The sequence below is a fragment of the Neomonachus schauinslandi genome, chromosome 9 (assembly GCF_002201575.2).
Source record: "Neomonachus schauinslandi chromosome 9, ASM220157v2, whole genome shotgun sequence".
NCBI lineage: Eukaryota > Metazoa > Chordata > Mammalia > Carnivora > Phocidae > Neomonachus > Neomonachus schauinslandi.
The window spans coordinates 35,186,233-35,203,488 of record NC_058411.1 but is presented as its reverse complement, the minus strand read 5'-3'; the positions used below and the strand labels follow the sequence as shown (position 1 = coordinate 35,203,488).

At 57.7% G+C, this 17,256-nt stretch overlaps 1 protein-coding gene across 4 annotated transcripts in view; it reads left to right on the top strand.

Annotated features, from left to right (window-relative positions):
- Positions 1-17,256, top strand: part of PLEKHG3 (pleckstrin homology and RhoGEF domain containing G3) — a 42,238-nt gene that overhangs the window by 20,391 nt on the left and 4,591 nt on the right. For 2 of the 4 annotated variants that reach the window (XM_021701409.1, XM_021701410.1), the window contains exons 2-17: positions 5,644-6,033; positions 7,192-7,289; positions 8,524-8,593; positions 8,937-8,983; positions 9,092-9,242; positions 9,331-9,462; positions 9,704-9,886; positions 10,862-10,954; positions 11,174-11,260; positions 11,520-11,553; positions 11,872-11,970; positions 14,236-14,325; positions 14,790-14,828; positions 15,251-15,270; positions 15,762-16,112; positions 16,587-16,703. In XM_021701409.1, the coding sequence (XP_021557084.1) occupies positions 5,683-6,033; positions 7,192-7,289; positions 8,524-8,593; positions 8,937-8,983; positions 9,092-9,242; positions 9,331-9,462; positions 9,704-9,886; positions 10,862-10,954; positions 11,174-11,260; positions 11,520-11,553; positions 11,872-11,970; positions 14,236-14,325; positions 14,790-14,828; positions 15,251-15,270; positions 15,762-16,112; positions 16,587-16,703 (1,962 nt within the window). In that variant the 5' untranslated portion in view covers positions 5,644-5,682. The remainder of the gene's footprint in view (positions 1-5,643; positions 6,034-7,191; positions 7,290-8,523; positions 8,594-8,936; positions 8,984-9,091; positions 9,243-9,330; positions 9,463-9,703; positions 9,887-10,861; positions 10,955-11,173; positions 11,261-11,519; positions 11,554-11,871; positions 11,971-14,235; positions 14,326-14,789; positions 14,829-15,250; positions 15,271-15,761; positions 16,113-16,586; positions 16,704-17,256) is intronic. The other 2 variants (XM_021701411.1, XM_021701412.1) reach the window with 2 other exon arrangements.

The following is a 17,256-nucleotide window of genomic DNA, read 5'->3' as shown; positions in this document are numbered from 1 at the left end:
GCTGGTGTGGCCGAGGGGGAGTGGCAAGAGCAGACCGGCAGAGCCGGGCGTGGGGCGGCGCTGAGCTGTGGGTGACAGCACAGCCCAGTGAGCTCAGCACCCCAGTTTAAGGTCTCAGCGGCCATTCCCCTTGCTCCTGCGGTGCTTGTCTGGAGGCGCTGTAGCTCTTCTCTGTTGCTTCCTTCTGGTGCCCTCTCAGGAGATCCTGACGGGGGACTTGGGGGCCGTCGTTCTGGGGAAGGTCAAAGGCGGCTGGCTGCCCAGGTTTGGAGAGCCTTTGGAATGTGTAGGAGGTGTAGTTGAGAGGTGGAAGAGCCCCTGGGGAGGTGTGCAGGGCTGGCGGATGTTGGAGCAGTTGCCTTTGGGAGAGCCCCCTGCTCGGCCGGCCTCTAGCACAGGTGTGTCGGCTTCCGCTCCTTAGGGGTGGGGGGAGGGGCGGAAGGTGAAAGGATGACATCAGCCTCCTCTGCACCTGGAGCCGGCCTCTCGGAAGCAAACGGTTTTCTGGGGCATCTCCAGAGCTGGCCTGCACAGAGGGTTGCCCGGAGAGCGCGCCCCTCCCTCTCCTGCCTTCTCCACAGCAGCCTGCTGGCCAGGGAGGCAGGGCCAGAAGGGAATGTTGCTGAGTCCTGGGGATTCCTCAGGACCAGAAAAGGAGAGGTTCTCCAGAAGGTTCCAGGCGAGTGCCCCTGTGGGACCATCTTTTTTTTTTTTTCTTTTCTTTTTTTTTTTTTTTTTTTAAGTAGGCTCCACACTGGGCATGGAGCCCAACACGGGGCTTGAACTCATGACCCTGAGATCAAGACCTGAGCTGAGATCAAGAGTCGGCCACTTAACCAACTGAGCCACCCAGGCATCCCTGGGACCATCTTTTCTGAAGTTGGGGGTGTGGGAGCAGGGTCCTTTTGCCTCAGTGACCGGAAGCCTGAGGATAGAACATGGGGGCTAATTATGGGTTTTGTCATTTTTTTCTGTTGGAGGCAGAGGTATGGGTTAGGTTGGGGGCATGGTGCTGAGCCTACTGAGGAGGAGAAGGATGTGGGACTTGACCCCAGTCAGCTGTGCTGGGAAGCCAAGGGGCCTGCTGCAGCCTGCCTCTCCGCCTGGGGACATTCAGGGAAGGTCCTCAGAAGGGAGGGCGGATAACCTGGGGAAGTGTGGGCAGAGGAAGGGTGCGGATTGTGTTTAAATATACAGAGTGTTAAAAAAGAAACATTCCTCTCCTGTCATGACTTCCCCCACCCCGCCCCCACCAGACAGATTTGTGTCTGAGCCACTTCTTGGGTCCATCAAAAAGAAAGGCTTGGGGGACCTTCACAGGTGTGGGACTGGAGATAACGAGTTTTCTAGAAGACTGATTCACTGATTGATGATTGGACTGACTCATGTTGAGAGATGGAAGAGGTCACGGCTGGGGGAGACTTCAGGAAAACTGGAAACTGGGTGCGGTAGGAGGAGGTAGGCGTGTGCATCTGGCTTGGGAGCTAGGCCGCTCTCTGCCTGTCTCCTTTAGGCTCCCACTTCCCCAGCCAGACTGTGTCTTCCGGGTGAGTTTTGAAGACCTGAGTTCTAATCTTGTCTTTGAGGGGAAGCTTGCAGTTTGGGGGATACTAGTGGAGAGGAAGGAAATGCTGCCTCTGGCCCGGGACATGTGGGCAGGTACTAGTGCTGTCTCTTTGGGAGTCTGAAGTACACAGTAATGGTTGCGCTCAGGCTTTTAGGACCAGAATGCACTCAAATTGAGTGCGATGGTCCTACCAGCAGCCCCCGTGGACTCTGCCTTGTTTGCTCTCACTGCCCCGCATGCTTGTCATCCTCCCTTTTTGGGTCTTTGCATTCTTTTCCAGGAAGCCTGTCCTAGAGAGCCTTGTGGTCCTGGGTCTCCTGGTCCCTGCAGATCTTGTCTCATGCAAGGAATTATAGTCAGATCTTGGTGACCTCATGCTTTTTCCCTTTTCCATGACCTGCCATCCTTTGACCTGGAATCTGTATTTTACCATGTTCCAACAGGAGGGTAAATGGCCAGAGGTCACAGAGTAGCAGGTCTAGAAATAGCTCTAAGGAATCTTCACTTTCATTCCTTTACCTCCACGGCCTTTGTAGGGTAAATGAAGTATCATGTTAAAAGCTACGATCTTTCACGACTTAGTAAGTTCCCCACAGCGTAGGCTGAGGCAGAGCCCTAGCATCCAGGCCTGTGACTAATCGTTTGCCTGTGGCCCCGGCTTGTGTGAAATCCATTAGGGAGACCGCAGGCAGGGGCACGGGGGCGGGAACACTGAGCCTGTGTGCCCGAGTACACGTCCAGGCTCCACCGCATGCTCCTTCTGTGGCCTCAGGTTTCTGGGTCTGTAAAATGGGGGTGGCAGTGGGACTGAGTTCATAGAGCTGTGAGGAGATGAAAGCGGCGTGCTGTGCCATAGCACTCAGAACGCTTCAGCGCTCGGCTGGTATGCCTCGTCTCAGCCCGGGGGCCTGCTGGGCAGGAGCACTGCTTGGACAGTGTGAGCTTGCTTTGCAGGGAGACGGCTGCATTCCACCACAGGAGAGTGCTCCAAGGAGAAAAGATGCTTTCCTTTTGTTTCTGGGTTCATAGGGCAATGGGGTCCCCAAAGGTGACCCTCAGAAGGCCCCCCTGAGAGTGTGGTGGGGGTGGAGGGGGGCTGTGGCTAATCTTTTACTTGAAAACTGACCTGGCCAGCTGTGAAATCCATCTGGGACTTGGGCCTTTGCCATTTAGCATCCCCATAGGGGCTGACTGACCCCAGGTTTGATCTGGGAAAGGTCTTAGGTCGTAAGTTTCTGTCCCATTGTTCCAGCTGCGACTGACAGCGGGGGTGGGGGGACCTGACTGCAGCAGGGTTTGAAGGACACCCACCGGAGTCCCATAGGGCTGGGGGTTAAGGACTGGGGCGGAGTTTGGATCTTTGTCTTTCTTTGTGCGGAAATGACACAGTGTTACCCTGTGGGCTGGTTCTGTAGAAAGGCCCAGCTGGTTAATTTTATTTAATTTAATTTATTTTATTTACTTATTTTAAGATTTTATTTATTTATTTGACACAGAGAGAGCACAAGCAGGGGAAGCAGCAGAGGCAGAGGGAGAAGCAGGGTCCCCGCTGAGCAGGGAGCCCACCGTGGGACTCGATCCCAGGACCCGGGATCATGACCCGAGCCAAAGGCAGACGCCCAACCGACTGAGCCACCCAGGTGCCCCATCAGCTGGTTGATTTTAAAGGCTCTTTAAGCAGGCTCCGCGGGGGGCCTGCTTCTCCCTCTCCCACTCCCCCGCTTGTGTTCCCTCTCTCACTGTGTCTCTCTCTGTCAAATAAATAAAATCTTTAAAAAATAAAAAATAAAAAAAATAAAGGCTCTTTTGAGGAGGGAGGAAAAAGTAACAGTGCTGCATTTCCCAAGGGGCTCTCCTCTGAGATGCTCAGAGTTTCACCAAGATGAGCCTGTTAATTCTCCTTTGTTGCACCTGGAAGGGAGGGAGAAGGCAGGCATGGCTTTAGCACTGCCCCTGTGTCCTTACCTGCAAAATGAGAGGCTCCTGTAGATCAGCAGGGAGGTGACACCCCTCCCTCTGCGCAAGCTGAGACCTGCGGCAGGGTGCTGAGCTGGAGAGGGTCCTTGCTGGGCTCTCGACTGTTAGCGCAGTAGGCGCACCAGTTTGCTCACCATCATCCATTTGCCAGATTACCCTTAAGGCCCCTGAGCCTGGGTCGCTTACAGTCTAGGGCAGGGGATCTCAAACTAGTCACAGTCACACAGGTAGTGGTAGGGGTAATCCTGGGGTGCTGTAAGAGTATGCAGAAGGGGGCATCCAGGTTTGTTTTTGGGGTAGGTTTCTAGAAGGGGGCTGGCTTCTAATCTGAAACCTGAGGATTGGGTGTAAGTGATGGGTTGGGGGGTGGTATGGCTTGGGATAGACAGGGTGGGGGGTGGGGTGCGCAGGGCCTTGGGAGTAATGTCCAGGCAGAGAGAACATTTGCAAAAGCCAGAGCCCAGGGCCCAGGGGTGCTGGCACAGGAGAGCCAGAAAAGCAGGGGGAAATTCAGGGTTACCAGAGTGATGGCACCTAGATCCTTCTTGTAGCTCTAGCCTGTGGTCTAGTAATTTCCGAGCCCTAGAAACAGGGGTGGAAGGCTTTGGGGCAGTGAAAGTGCGGGTGAAGCTCTGGAACTTTGTTCCTTGTGCAAACAGCAATGAAATATACATTCTGGAAAGTGGTGTTGGTGAGCTGTGGTCTGCTGGGGTTGGGGTAAAGTGTCCCTGTCCTTCCCAAGAGGACTTAGCCCCTCCCAGACTTAACCACTCCAGGTTGTTCCAGGTGGGTCTACCTGTGAACAGCATCACCTGCTCAGGGACTAAAGTCCACCTGAGGCTGCGTTTGCCTTACCTGGGAGCAGTTTCCTGTCTGCTGGGCTGCCTGACCTTGCTGTGCTAAAGGGAGTTTAGAGAGACTCATCGGTGGCTCAGCCCTGGGGCATTTCCTGTGCTCTGGGAGCTGGGGTGAGTCAGGGCCTGTACCGGGTGCTGGGGGTTGGGGAGCCTTTGTCCTCTCTCCTCTGCCTCCCCTGTCAGTATCTAGAAGGCTTCACGTTCATGGTGCAGTGGCTGGTGCCCCCAGAAATGTCCTAATCCTGAGGAGCATCTTACCCTCTGGCATGTGTGTCATCTTAGATCATAAGAGCAAGATCTTCAGCTGACCTTGCTGGTGACCCCAGCACAGACCCCAACAAGTGGGCACTTGGGAAGTGCTTTTTGACAATTGTTATTATCATCCCTGATTCGATGGTTTATGGAGCCCTTGCCCTGTGCCAGGCACCATGCTCAGACCTGTCGCTGCAGCAGGTCGCTGCATCCTCAAGGACACAGCCCTGGGGTAGGTTCTGAGAGGCTGGGTGCTTTGCCGGAGCCACGGGGCTGAGCTTGGGGTTCCGTCCGAAGGCACCCCGACTGCTGCTCTAGCGGAGCTGTCCTCTCTGCTCTCCTGGGGCTCGGGTTTCTGAGCCCTTTATTGTCTTGGATGTGGTCACCCTTTCCTCCTGGGAATGCCGGAGCTGTTGGGAGTCAGGAAGGGATGTTACTTGGGCGTCCTTGTGCATACTTGTGGAGTCTGAGGGAAGGGACTTTCTTGACATTCAGAATTGTTGTGTTTAAAGCTGTGGTGAGGGGCACCTGGGTGGCTCAGTCGTTGAGCGTCTGCCTTCGGCTCAGGTCACGATCCTAGGGTCCTGGGATCGAGCCCCGCATCGGGCTCCCTGCTCTGCGGGAAGCCTGCTTCTCCCTCTCCCGCTCCCCCTGCCTGTGTTCCCTCTCTCGCTGTGTCTCTCTCTGTCAAATAAATAAAAATAAAAAAATCTTTAAAAAAACAAAAAACAAAAACAACTGTGGTGAAATACGCAAACGTGCAATTTCCATTTTAACCCTTTTAGAGTGTATGGTGGTTCAGGGGCATACGTACACTCACATTGTTCCTCCTCCATCACCACCATCCATCCCCAGGACTTCTCTTCTCTTGCAAAATGGGAACTCTGTACCCATTAAATACTAACTCCCCATTCCCTCCTCCCCCAGCAGCCTTTTACTTTCTGTTTCTGTGAGGATTCTGAGATTTAGTTCTTTGTCCACCCCACCCAGAACCTCCCCGGAGTGCCCTCGCCAGGCAGCGATGCCAGGATGCCCGTCTCTGCCTCCCTCCGCCAGGATGGCGGCCAGGAGCGGCCGGTGAGCCTGACCTCGACCACGTCCTCGTCGGGTTCCTCCCGTGACAGCCGCGGTGCCATGGAGGAGCCCAGTGGCCCCGAGGCTTCTGCCGAGAACGGGGCGGGCTCCCCGGGTAGTAGGAGGCGTCCCCCCAACGGCAGCAGCAGCTCCAGCGGCTGGCTGAGCGTGAGGGGGCCGCTGTCCCCATTCGGCGGCTGGGCCCCGGCAGCCCCAGCGCACAAGCTCAGCTACCTGGGCCGAGTGGTGCGGGAGATCGTGGAGACGGAGCGGATGTACGTGCAGGACCTGCGCAGCATCGTGGAGGTGAGGCCCGCCGTCCGAGCGGCTGCCTTGCTGAGGCCGCGGTGGGGCTGGCCTCCGGCTCCGGGTGGCCCAGCTCGCTGGTAAACCCACTGCCACCGCTGGAGGGAAAGTTCTCCCTGACAGCTTGTGTCAGAAGCAGACTGCTTCCCATGGAGCAGTGGGGAGGCCTCATGTCTCCTGCTCCGGGGGGAGCCTCAGGCTGCTCGTGCTGCCTCACTTTGGGCCAGCAGAACCTCCCGCAGACCCTCGGGGCTGGGCATGGTTGGTGGGGAGGGGCAGGGACCGCTGTGCTCACAGACACGGAACACAGTGGGGAAACTGGCCTGGATGTTGCCCGTCTGTGCCCAGATCCGTGCTCTCCTGTTTCCTGGCTACGGGGACTCGGGCTCCTGCGAAAGCCCCTGAGCCTCAGGTTCCTCCTCTGTGAGATGAAGAGCACCCCCCCCCGCCCCCCACAGGACCAGAGCGACGTGCTTCATCCCGCGGGGCCCCCGGGCAGGTGGCCGGGTGGCTGCCACTGAGGATGCCCTCTGTTCGTGGCGGAGAGAGACGTATTTGTTTCCCGGGCCTCTGTAACAAATCACCACAAGCTGGGGGCTAAAATGCAGAAGTTTCTTCTATGTTGGTTTAGGAAGCCAGAAGTCAGAAATCAAGATATTGGCAGGATTGGGTCCTTCCAGAAGGTCTGAGGGGGAGAATGCATTCCATGCCTCCCTCCCGGCTTCTGCCAGGTGGTTGCTGCTTGGATTTCCTTGGCCTGTAGATGTTCTGTCCTCACCTTTGCCTCCATCTTCCCATTGCCACCTTCTGTGTGTCACTCTGTGTCCTTTCCTCTTATAAGGACATCTGTCATGGGATTTAGGACCCACCCTAAATCCACTATGCTATTGTCCTGAGATCCTTGACTGATTACATCTGCAGAGACCCTATTTCCAAATTAGGTCACCTTCCGAGGTTCTGAATGGATGTTGATTTTGACCGGGGGGATGGGGGGTGGGGTCAGGGGGGAGGAGAGCTCTCCAGCCCAGTACAGTAGGCGATGTCTGTGAAGTTACATTGTCATTGTAAATGCAGGACAGAACTGAGGTGTGGCTGGGGGAAGTGGGGGAACAGGACTGCACCAGGAGGGGCTGGGTTCTGATGCCTCCCTCCACACAGGACTACCTCTTGAAGATCATTGACACGCCTGGGCTGCTGAAACCAGAACAAGTCAGCGCCCTCTTTGGGAACATAGAAAACATCTATGCACTGAACAGGTATGGAGTGGGCCTAACACACACCGTGGTCTGCCTGTGAGGCCCATCTCGGGGCCTAAGGAGGAGCCCTGGATGTCCCTAGTCTCTTGGGTTGTGATATGTGGGCCTGGGGCCTGATCGCCGAGGGTGGGTAATGGTGGTCCATCCCTGTTGAGCGGAATAGTTAGCTCCCTGTAGGAGAGAGGGGGATGTGGGACCACGTGCCCTGGGGCTAATGTGCTAGATCGTTTGAGGCCATGTGCATGTTGGGTCTAGCCTGGGCCAGCACCCCCTCAGGGACCTGCTGGCCTCTGGCATGTAATGCTCTTCCCCCTGTACCTGTGTGGCCCCTCTGTCTCTCCCATCATCACTGCCCACGTGCACATCTCTTTATTTCTTCTTCACCTTCCCACGGACCCCATGGGAAGTCAGGTCTCCCTGGGGGTAATCTGACCCATTAGGAGAATGACAGGCCAGGCAGAATGTGATGGGGGAGTCTGAGCAAAGCCCGGTGAGGGGCTGCTTCAGGGCACAGGGGCTCCTCGAGGATCTGGTGTGTTGCTGCCTGGGCCCACAGATTCCCCAGGGAAGGGACACTGGTTGGGAGGGGCAGTGCCTGAGGGGACAGCATCGCTAGTAGGAGGAACCTTACCCTGGGCCCTTTAACGTGGGCCAGAGGGGCTTCCTGCTGGGCCAGCTGCAGAAGTCCGGGAGAACAGGCGCAGGGTGACTTGGGCTGGCTGGTGGTGGGGTCGGGAAAAGAGGTGCACAGGAGGAGGTGTCCGGGGAACATTGTGTTTAGGGTTTCCCATAGTGCCCCATCTAAGTTCTGGGGGTATGGGGCTCACCCTGTTTCTTTCCCTTTCGTGCATCCTTTTGAACTGGGGGCCTTTGGTTCCTTTGGGAGTCTCCTCTCTCTCTTCTCCCCCCTTTAATCTCTGCCTTTGTGTGTTTGACTCCTTCTGCCTGCAGAGGAGCTGTCTCCCCTCCCAAGGTGGGTACTGGTGTCCCCTGTCTCTCTCCTGCTTGCTGAGCATGTGGGTGTTCTTTGCTCCCTGTCTTTGCGGCAGTGCTGGGTACTTTCTGTGGTTGCTGGCCTGGGCGGGGCTCACTCAGGATGGACGCCCCGACTCTTTGGCATGACACCCGGGGCTCCCTGTGTATCTGGGCACCAGGAGGCTGGGGAGGGGGCGTGTTGGTAGCTGTGGAGGCTGTGCGCTGTCTGGGGTCTGATGACCACTCTCCCCTCCCCCAGCCAGCTACTCCGAGACCTGGACAGCTGCAATGGTGATCCTGTGGCTGTGGCCAGCTGCTTCGTGGAAAGGGTAAGAGGGGCTGCTGGGTCCTTGCCTCTTGTCCCGCCTTGCTGGGGGCTCCGAGGCACAGGCGTGCCCAGCTTAAGAGGATGTGTGAGTCCTGGAGGCCTCTGTCCAGGGGAAGTGCCCGGTGCCCTGTCTCATGGGAAGGGCATTCTGGGGTAGAGCCGGGGGCCGCTAGGTGGATGGGATGTCCCAGACAGATGGGTCCAAAGATGGATCTGCAGGTGTTCAGGGAGAGGGGGGCCGAGTGTGCCCTGGGGGGGGTCAGGGCCATGTCTTGGGTATAGCCAAGTTTAGAGTCAAATGGGAGTCTCCCAGAAATCACCATCTTTGTTTGGTCTCCTCTTAGAGTCAAGAGTTTGATATCTACACCCAGTATTGCAACAACTACCCCAAGTGAGTATTGGGGTGGAGGGGGAGACAGTTATTTTGTGGGCCTGGAGCACCCCACATCCCTATGTAGGCCTTCCCAGGTGGTGATGGCCCCTTCTCCCCCACCCCCAGCTCAGTGGCCGCCCTGACCGAGTGCATGCGGGACAAGCAACAGGCCAAGTTCTTTCGGGACCGGCAGGAGCTACTACAGCACTCTCTGCCCTTGGGCTCCTACTTGCTGAAGCCCGTGCAGCGCATCCTCAAGTACCACCTGCTGCTCCAGGTAGCCCAGTGGTCTTCCTGAGGATGTGCGGGGCCGGGGGAGGGGCAGGGTTGAGTCTGGGCTGCCTACACTCCTGTCTCCCATACAGGAAATTGCCAAACATTTTGATGAAGAAGAGGATGGCTTTGAGGTGGTGGAGGATGCCATTGACACCATGACCTGTGTGGCCTGGTACATCAACGACATGAAGAGGAGACACGAGCATGCGGTCCGGCTCCAGGTGCTCCAGGGCTGGTCGCTGGAGGGACAGGCCGGCTGGTGGGCAGGGTGCGGCCTCCTTGCTGGGGGGAGCCGAGGGTGGGTTTCCCTTCGGGGCAGTCTTCTCTGGGGGGGCCGTTGTGACAGCGTGTATCTGATGGATGCGGCTGGTGGCTGTGTCTTTAGGAGTTTCTGGGGTTTCGTGTCGTCCCCAGAGGGTCACGAGTAGCCTGACTCTGGGGGTCGGGGCTTCTCTGCTGTAGGAGATTCAGTCGCTGCTCATCAACTGGAAGGGGCCGGACCTGACCATCTACGGGGAGCTTGTCCTGGAGGGCACGTTCCGCGTGCACCGTGTACGCAACGAGAGGACCTTCTTCCTCTTTGACAAAGCACTGCTCATCACCAAGAAGCGAGGCGATCACTTTGTCTACAAGGGCCACATCCCGGTAGCCAGGCTGCTGTCACGGCCTCTGCCCTCTTCCCCCCTTGCAGTGGGCCAGGCTCCATTCTTTTTTTTTTTTTTAAAGTTTTGATTATTAATTAATTAATTATTTTTAAGATTTTGTTTGACAGAGAGAGACACAGCGAGAGAGGGAACACAAGCAGGGGGAGTGGGAGAGGGAGAAGCAGGCCTCCTGCCGAGCAGGGAGCCCGATGTGGGGCTCGATCCCAGGACCCTGGGACCGTGACCTGGGCCGAAGGCAGACGCTCAACGACTGAGCCACCCAGGCGCCCCTGAACTATTTTTTTTTTTTTAAAGATTTTATTTATTTATTTGACAGAGACACAGCGAGAGAGGGAACACAAGCAGGGGGAGAGGGAGAGGGAGAAGCAGGCTTCCCGCGGAGCAGGGAGCCCGATGCGGGGGCTCGATCCCAGGACCCTGGGACCATGACCTGGGCCGAAGGCAGACGCTCAACGACTGAGCCACCCAGGCGCCCCTGAACTATTTTTTTTTTAAAGATTTTATTTATTTATTTGACAGAGAGAGACACAGCGAGAGAGGGAACACAAGCAGGGGGAGTGGGAGAGGGAGAAAGCAGACTCCCCGCCGAGCAGGGAGCCCGATGCGGGGCTCGATCCCAGGACCCTGGGACCGTGACCTGGGCCGGAGGCAGACGCTCAACGACTGAGCCACCCAGGCGCCCCTAAAGATTTTACTTTTAAGTAATCTCTTCACCCACTGTGGGGCTCAAACTTACAGCCCTGAGATCAAGAGTCTCGGGCTCTGACGTCCGAGCCTAGCAGGCGCCCCCAGGCTCCATTTCTTGACCTCTTCGTAGGACCCGGGTTGGGGTGGCTCCAGCTCCATCCTTCTGAGGTTACTCTCCCTGTCTCCCCGGATGGTCTTGAGGGGCTGGGGCCCCAGGTCAGCCCCCCCACCCGTTCGCGTGCTTGACCACGCTCTCCCTCTGCTCCAGTGCTCCTCCCTGATGCTGATCGAAAGCACCAGAGACTCCCTGTGCTTCACCGTCACCCACTACAAGCACAGCAAGCAGCAGTACAATATTCAGGTGAGGGGCGGGCCGGGGACACAGCGCCGCCTCGAGCCGGGCCTCACAGTCTCCCTCTGCAAGGTAGCGATCCCTGCGGGCGCGTCTCGGTTGTGTGGAGGAGTTCAGGTAACCTCACAGAGGTGCCCTGGCAGGGCAGAGGCACCGGACACGGCCCACGGCTGACGGCTCATGGCCTGCGGCAACAACCCTGGTTTCCTCTCCCTTCGGTCCCTCCAGGCCAAAACAGCGGAGGAGAAACGGAGCTGGACTCACCACATCAAGAGGCTCATCCTGGAGAACCACCACACCACCATCCCCCAGAAGGTGAGTTCCTGGGGTGCCCCACCTGCCCCGTGATGGGGTGCAGGGAGAGGGTGTCCCTCAGCCAGCTCCAGGGGCCCACCGGGGCCTTACTGCTGGACGTCGGCTTCACTCGAAGCGGGGGTCAGTGCAGTAGGCGCTGTGGGCTTCGGCACAGCCCCACAGGGTGTGGGGTGTCCCAGTGCAGCAAGAGCAAGTCGGTGGGCCAAGAGAGGCATGTGCATAGCAACGTGGTAACTGGGTGCGTTTCCTTCCCTTCCAGGCCAAGGAAGCCATCTTGGAAATGGACTCCTACTGTAAGTGTACTCTTTCTGCCCGCTTTCTCCCTAACTGGCCACATCTCTAGATCCTGGGGAAGCTCTACCTGGTACTTCTATTCCAGGGAGCAGGGAGAATGGGGACGCTCCTTCTGTCAAGGGCTAGGGGTCTACTGCAGGACCTAGGGTGTGGTCCTGCTGGCAGGTGGGACCCCCACTGCCTAACATTTCTGGATGGAAGCTGGAAGGGGAGGGAGCTCTGGAGGCTTCTGGCCCCTGGAGCTGGGGCAGGCAGCAGAGGTGGGGTCAGGGATGGTCAGAGTCCAGGCCCAGGCTGATTGTCAATCTCGTGGGCAGATCCCAGCCGGTACCGCTGCAGCCCAGAGCGCCTGAAGAAGGCTTGGTCCTCCCAGGACGAGGTGTCCACGCATGCGCGCCAGGGGCGCCGGCAGTCTGGTAAGCGAAGGGCTGTGTGGGCAGAGGCTTCCTTACAGGACTCTTGACCAGGACGGGGACTATCTGCAGCAGCAATTGGGGCTGGCTCTCCCCTCCCCGGACATCCCGGGAAACGGCAGGAGGGAGGGTCGCTGGGCACATGTGGCGCGTCCTGTCCCTGTGCTTCTGCTACCCTCCCAGGCACCTTCGTTCGGGCCCTTCTTGCCCACCAGGGCTGGGCAGCCCACCTTTTCCAGGGCCCTGAGAATGCTTGTTCACTCAGGCCTCCGTGCTCCTTCTTAGCTTTCCTGGGACCAAAACCTTGCTCCTTTGCCTCTCAGAATTCTGGGACTCAGCCAGGAGCAACGCTCAGACGTCATGGGTGATCCCCAGCCCAGTTCTGGAGCAGAACAGAGGCAGGACGTGGGGAAAACGAGTTAGACATCAAGTGGCACCAAATCCAGACAGGAAATATTTACTTTGGGTCTCAGGAAAAAGTTCCATTTTCCTCTGCTGGATTTTCTTCCATGACTGGGCTTGCTACTATGTACTTGGATTTATTGGAATGAATCGTCTGTTGAAAAAGAGAAAACCTTGCTTTTATTCTTAGCTCTGGGGGTGATAAGGGTGTGTGTTTTGTATGTCTGTTCGTCTGCTTGTGCTCTGCTCTTGAATCCAAGGCCCAGGGACAGATTTAGCTTCAGCTGGGCACCTGCCAAACATAGATGAGGTGAGAGTTGGAGTGAGAAGTGTCTCAGAGACCCCTGGAGAGAAGATTCGGGAGTGACTGGCCCATTGTCCTGGTGTGGATCTCCTGGGTGCACTGGGCTTTGGCCATGACCCATGGGTCCCCTGAACGACTCTGGGGATTGACATGTGGGCTTTGGTCTTCTGGAAGATGGAGCCAAGTGGTCTCTGGAAAGCTTTTGTGATTCTGTTTGGTTTGGTGTTATGCCCAATGGACCTTGAACCCTAGGCAAATTTGTGATGGTTGCAAACGTTTTATGACACCCTACGTGAAAGGCCCCCAGTTGTGGGGGTGTTACTTCATAAGTTTCTGGCCCTCGTTGTTTTCCTTTCTCCTATGATGCTCTTCCTGTCCTTCTAGCATTCCCCTTTAACCTGCCATAGCTTTGAATTGGAAGCTTCTGGCTCATGGGAGAGCTGGTGGTGGTGGTAGGAACCGCAGTACTGCCTGTCATGACGTCAGCGCCCGCACTGTGGCTATTGGGGCACGCGGGCAGTGAGTCATTTTAGAGCTCAGTTTCCACAGAACCGAGATTTCCGCCTGTGAACCCTGATGGAGTCGGCTTCCGTTTGCTTGTTTTTGTACTTGAGTTCTAACCGTTATGAAACAAACATCTCTCTAAAACATGCTTCATCCCTTGAGCCTCTTAAAGTAGAGGATGCCGACCACTGTTGAACTTTGCCTTTTCTGGTGTAGGTGCGACAGCATCCGTTGGGCGTGTGCGCTGCTTGGGGCTGGGGGTCGCCACGGCGGCTGCGCACCCGAGGTGTGGTGTCCACCCTTAACCCGGAAGCGTTGGTTCTTGTCTGTCGCAGAGTCCTCGCCTGGAGTGGCTCTTCTCCCTGCTTCTGTTGTTTGAAATCAGTCGATTGAACTTGTGAGAAGTGTGGATAAAAGACAGGCCAGCAAGCGGCGCCTGGCCGGCTCTGTCGGTGGAGTGTGCGACTCTTGATCTCGGGGTCGTGCGTTCAAGCCCCATGTTGGGTGTAGAGATGACTTAAAAAAAAGATGTTAAAAAAAAAAAAGGCCAGCAAGTTGCTGAGAGGGAGACGGGGCCCCACGCAAGCTTGGAGTCTCTGCCTCCAGGCCTCCTTTTCCCAGAGAGCTGAGATGGGCAGAGAGGATGCTCTAGATGAGGGAGGTGCTGCTGTCACCACTTGTCACTTGTTAAATATTCTTGATTGTAAGTGTTAAGATGAAAGAGTAGAGCATTTTGTATTTCTCTAAAAACACTCGGATTCACAGCGTACTTCGGTTGTGCAGATCGGGTGCACGCACACACGCATGTCGGTAGAAGAAACTTCTGCAGTGTGACTCCCTGCTAGAATTCCCTTCCGCCTCCGAGTTTATAGCGGGCTCCCCGGTTAACACCAGCTGGGCAAGAACACTGTAGGCTAAGGTCAAGACTCTGTGGAGAGGTCCCCGGACACGTGACGTCTTATCCCTGCCTGCCTCTCTCAGGTCTGTTCCCAGAAAGGCTGGGATACAAGGTGGTGACACCATCAGCCTAATGGGTGTGTTTTGTATCCTGTTCCCAGAGCCTGGTCAGTCCTCGTTCATCCGGGCCACACTCCCCAGCAGGCAGCGAGGCTTCATGGAGCCAGGCCTTAACGGCCGTAGGAAATCGGGTGCGACCTCTGCTTTCCAGCCGGGGTGCTGCAAGGGGGCTTGGCCTCGGGTGTAGCTAATGCGCTCATGTGCTTATTGCAGGGAGGGTGGGGCTGAAGGTAGAGCTGAGCTTCTCCAGAGATGTGGCGAGTTGGTCTGAAGGAGGCAGCCTGGGACTAGAGCCCCAGAACCGAGGGCCCTGGGCTGGGTGCACTAATGCAGGGATTGGGGGCCGCGCTGTTCCTGGGAGGGGGGGTGTGCTGGCAGGCACAGCAGAGTCTCCGGTGCTGGGTGGGGGTGGCCCGGGCACTGCCTGCCCGTGGTGTAGGTAGGAGGGCAGCCTCCCTCAGGCCCTAGGGCTGAGGGGGGCCAGGCTGGAGTGGACTTGGAGCTGGTGGTGGCGGTGGCGCTGTGAGCATGGGACCAGGGCCAGACACAGCTGTTTCCAGGCCCGCACTGATGGTCCCTTCGCTTTCCTTCTCAGAGCCAACCAGACACCTGCTCAGGCAACTCAGTGAGAAAGGTGAGTGTGAGCATGGCCAGCCCTTCCTGGCAAGCTCTAGGGGAGGGGCAGAGAGGTGACACAGGTAACCCTCTGGGTGTTGAGGACAGAGGGGACCCTGCCTCTCCTCCTCCCTGGAGGTGGGCCTCCCCCCTTGCTGTGTGGCGAGGGGGCTGAGCTCTCCCTCCTGCACACTCCTAGTACCCTGTCCTCGGGTAACAGCCACGGTGAGGGGCACAGACCTGTGTCCCCCGGGGCCTCTGCTCTGTCAGTCATTCCTTTGAAAGCCCGGGAGACTGGGCACGGGTTCTGGGAATAAGAGCCCCAGTGAAGCCTTCCCTGGGGGGCTCCTGGTCTCTGTAAAGAGGCTCTTTCTCCTGCTTACCGATCTCTTTTCCCCTCCCCGCCGCCTGTGTGCTGGGACCTGGCCGTGGTGGGTGCAGCCAGTGCCGCAGAAATGAAGGTAAGGCCAGTGGGCAGAGAGGACTGGCCTGACAGAGGGGGGTGGGACTGCCAGGTCAGTGCCCTGGCCCCCTCAGCTCTCGTCGTCTTCGTGCATTTGACAAAGACTTTTCAGGCCCCTACTGTGTGCTCGGCTGTCACAGAGTCACAGAGATGAATAAGCCATGGCCCCCTGGGGATCCTTCCTTACCCTTTTCCTGGAATGGTACCCTGGGGGTGGCCCAGCCTGGATCTTCTCCATTTTCTCTCTCTGGGGCAGGCAGGCCTCTCTGGGTCTTGAGTTCCTGAGCAGGCACCAGCCCCAGCTTTCCCAGGTCCCAGCTTCCCACCTTGAGGACGCCCACCTCGGTCCTCCCTGGGCCCTGGTGGAGACCAGGGCTTGGGTGTTTAGGCGCGGCTTTCTCTGTGTAAAGCCTCCGTACCCCAAGCCACTGGCAGGAGGAGGGGGTTTGCCCAGAGCCTGGTCACGAGGGGATCTTATGCTCTGAACAGCATGCAGGCAGTGCCGGCGCTCTCCTGGACTTCGGGCGGCCTCCCCGCGCTCAGGGCCTGCAGCCGGAGGCCGAAGGGGCTGCCCGGGAGGAGGAGGAGGAGGAGGAGGAGGTGGTGGTGGAGGAGGAGGAGGCCTTTCAGGTGTCTCTGGAGGACTTGGCAGGGCATGAAGGCAGCGAGAAGGGGGCCAGACTGGAACCCCCAGGCTCGGAGGAGGAGGAGGAGGAGGAGGAGGAGGAGGAGAGCCTGGCAGTGGCGGAGCAGGTAGCCGACTTCGCCAGCTCCCTGCTGGCCGCCCTCCACTGCTGGCACTATCGGGCCAACGCTTTACTTTTCTCCCGGGGCGCTATGGTGAGGTGTCTCTTTGATCTCCCCACCTCCTTGCATGTTCCCTGGCGAGTGCATGCCCATCCGGGAGTTCTCTCCCCTGCCCTCCCACCCCTCTGTCCTGTTCCCTCACTCCTGCCATCAGCACCTAACCCCTTGCCCGCTGTCACGCCCTGGTGAGCCCTTGGCATGTGCTGTTCCAGTACTGGGCATGAACTAGTGTCCTACCCAGTGAGCGTGACTAACGGGGTGGGGGTGGTGGGGAAGGGGGAGAAGCCAGTGGGGCTGGAAGGGGCCAGCGGGTTGGGCTTTTCAGAGGCTGCACACCCGGCAGGGATTTCTGTGTCCCCAGACCTGGCGGTCCAGGCTCAGGTCTCAGGCTGGCTCTCAATACAGCCCAGCCCCCTTGGGGCTCAGAAGGTTCGCCCATGTTGGGCTGCAGAAGGGATGAGCTCCCAGTTGTCCCAGGAGCTGACGATGGCCCTCTGCTTGCTGCAGGAGAAGGGGCACAGGGAGTCTGAAGGCCCCAAGAGCCTTAGAAGGTCCAGCGGCCGGTCTCCGACGAGCGCCGAGAAGCGCGTGAGCTTCGAGTCCACCTCCTCTTCCCTGCCAGAGGTGAGTGGCCGGCGGGCAGAAGGGGCCAGAGCACAGGTCTGTGGGTGCTGCTGCTGGCGCGGGCTCTCCTCTTGGGCCCTTGGGGATACAGGGGACCCCGCTCCCCTCTCCGGACTCTCGGCCCTTTAGGAAGCCTGTGTGGCCTCTGGGCCTACGGTGGGGTAAGCAGGTAGCCCCTGCCTATGAATTAGAGAAAGAAACCCCTTTTTGACAAGATGCAGTCTCTTATCAAGGGCCGTATTCGCAGAAGTGACCAGATTTTAGGTCCCTTCAGCCAGACCTCCTCGTCTAGGCCATAAGGCCCTGCCCCTGCCAGCTGGCCAGACATTGGACTCACGACTGTGCCCCCCTGGGTACTGACATCTACTGGGCACTTCCTACACGTCCGATGTTTTATTTCTTCCTTCTATTCCCTGCAACAGTTCAGGCAGGAAAAGGCTCAGAGAAGCTGAGTGACGTGCCTGGTGTCGGGCAGCTTCTGAGGGGCAGAAGTGAGATCAGATCACAGTCTGTGACTTAGAAGCCCACATTCCACTTCCTGTCACCCCATGCT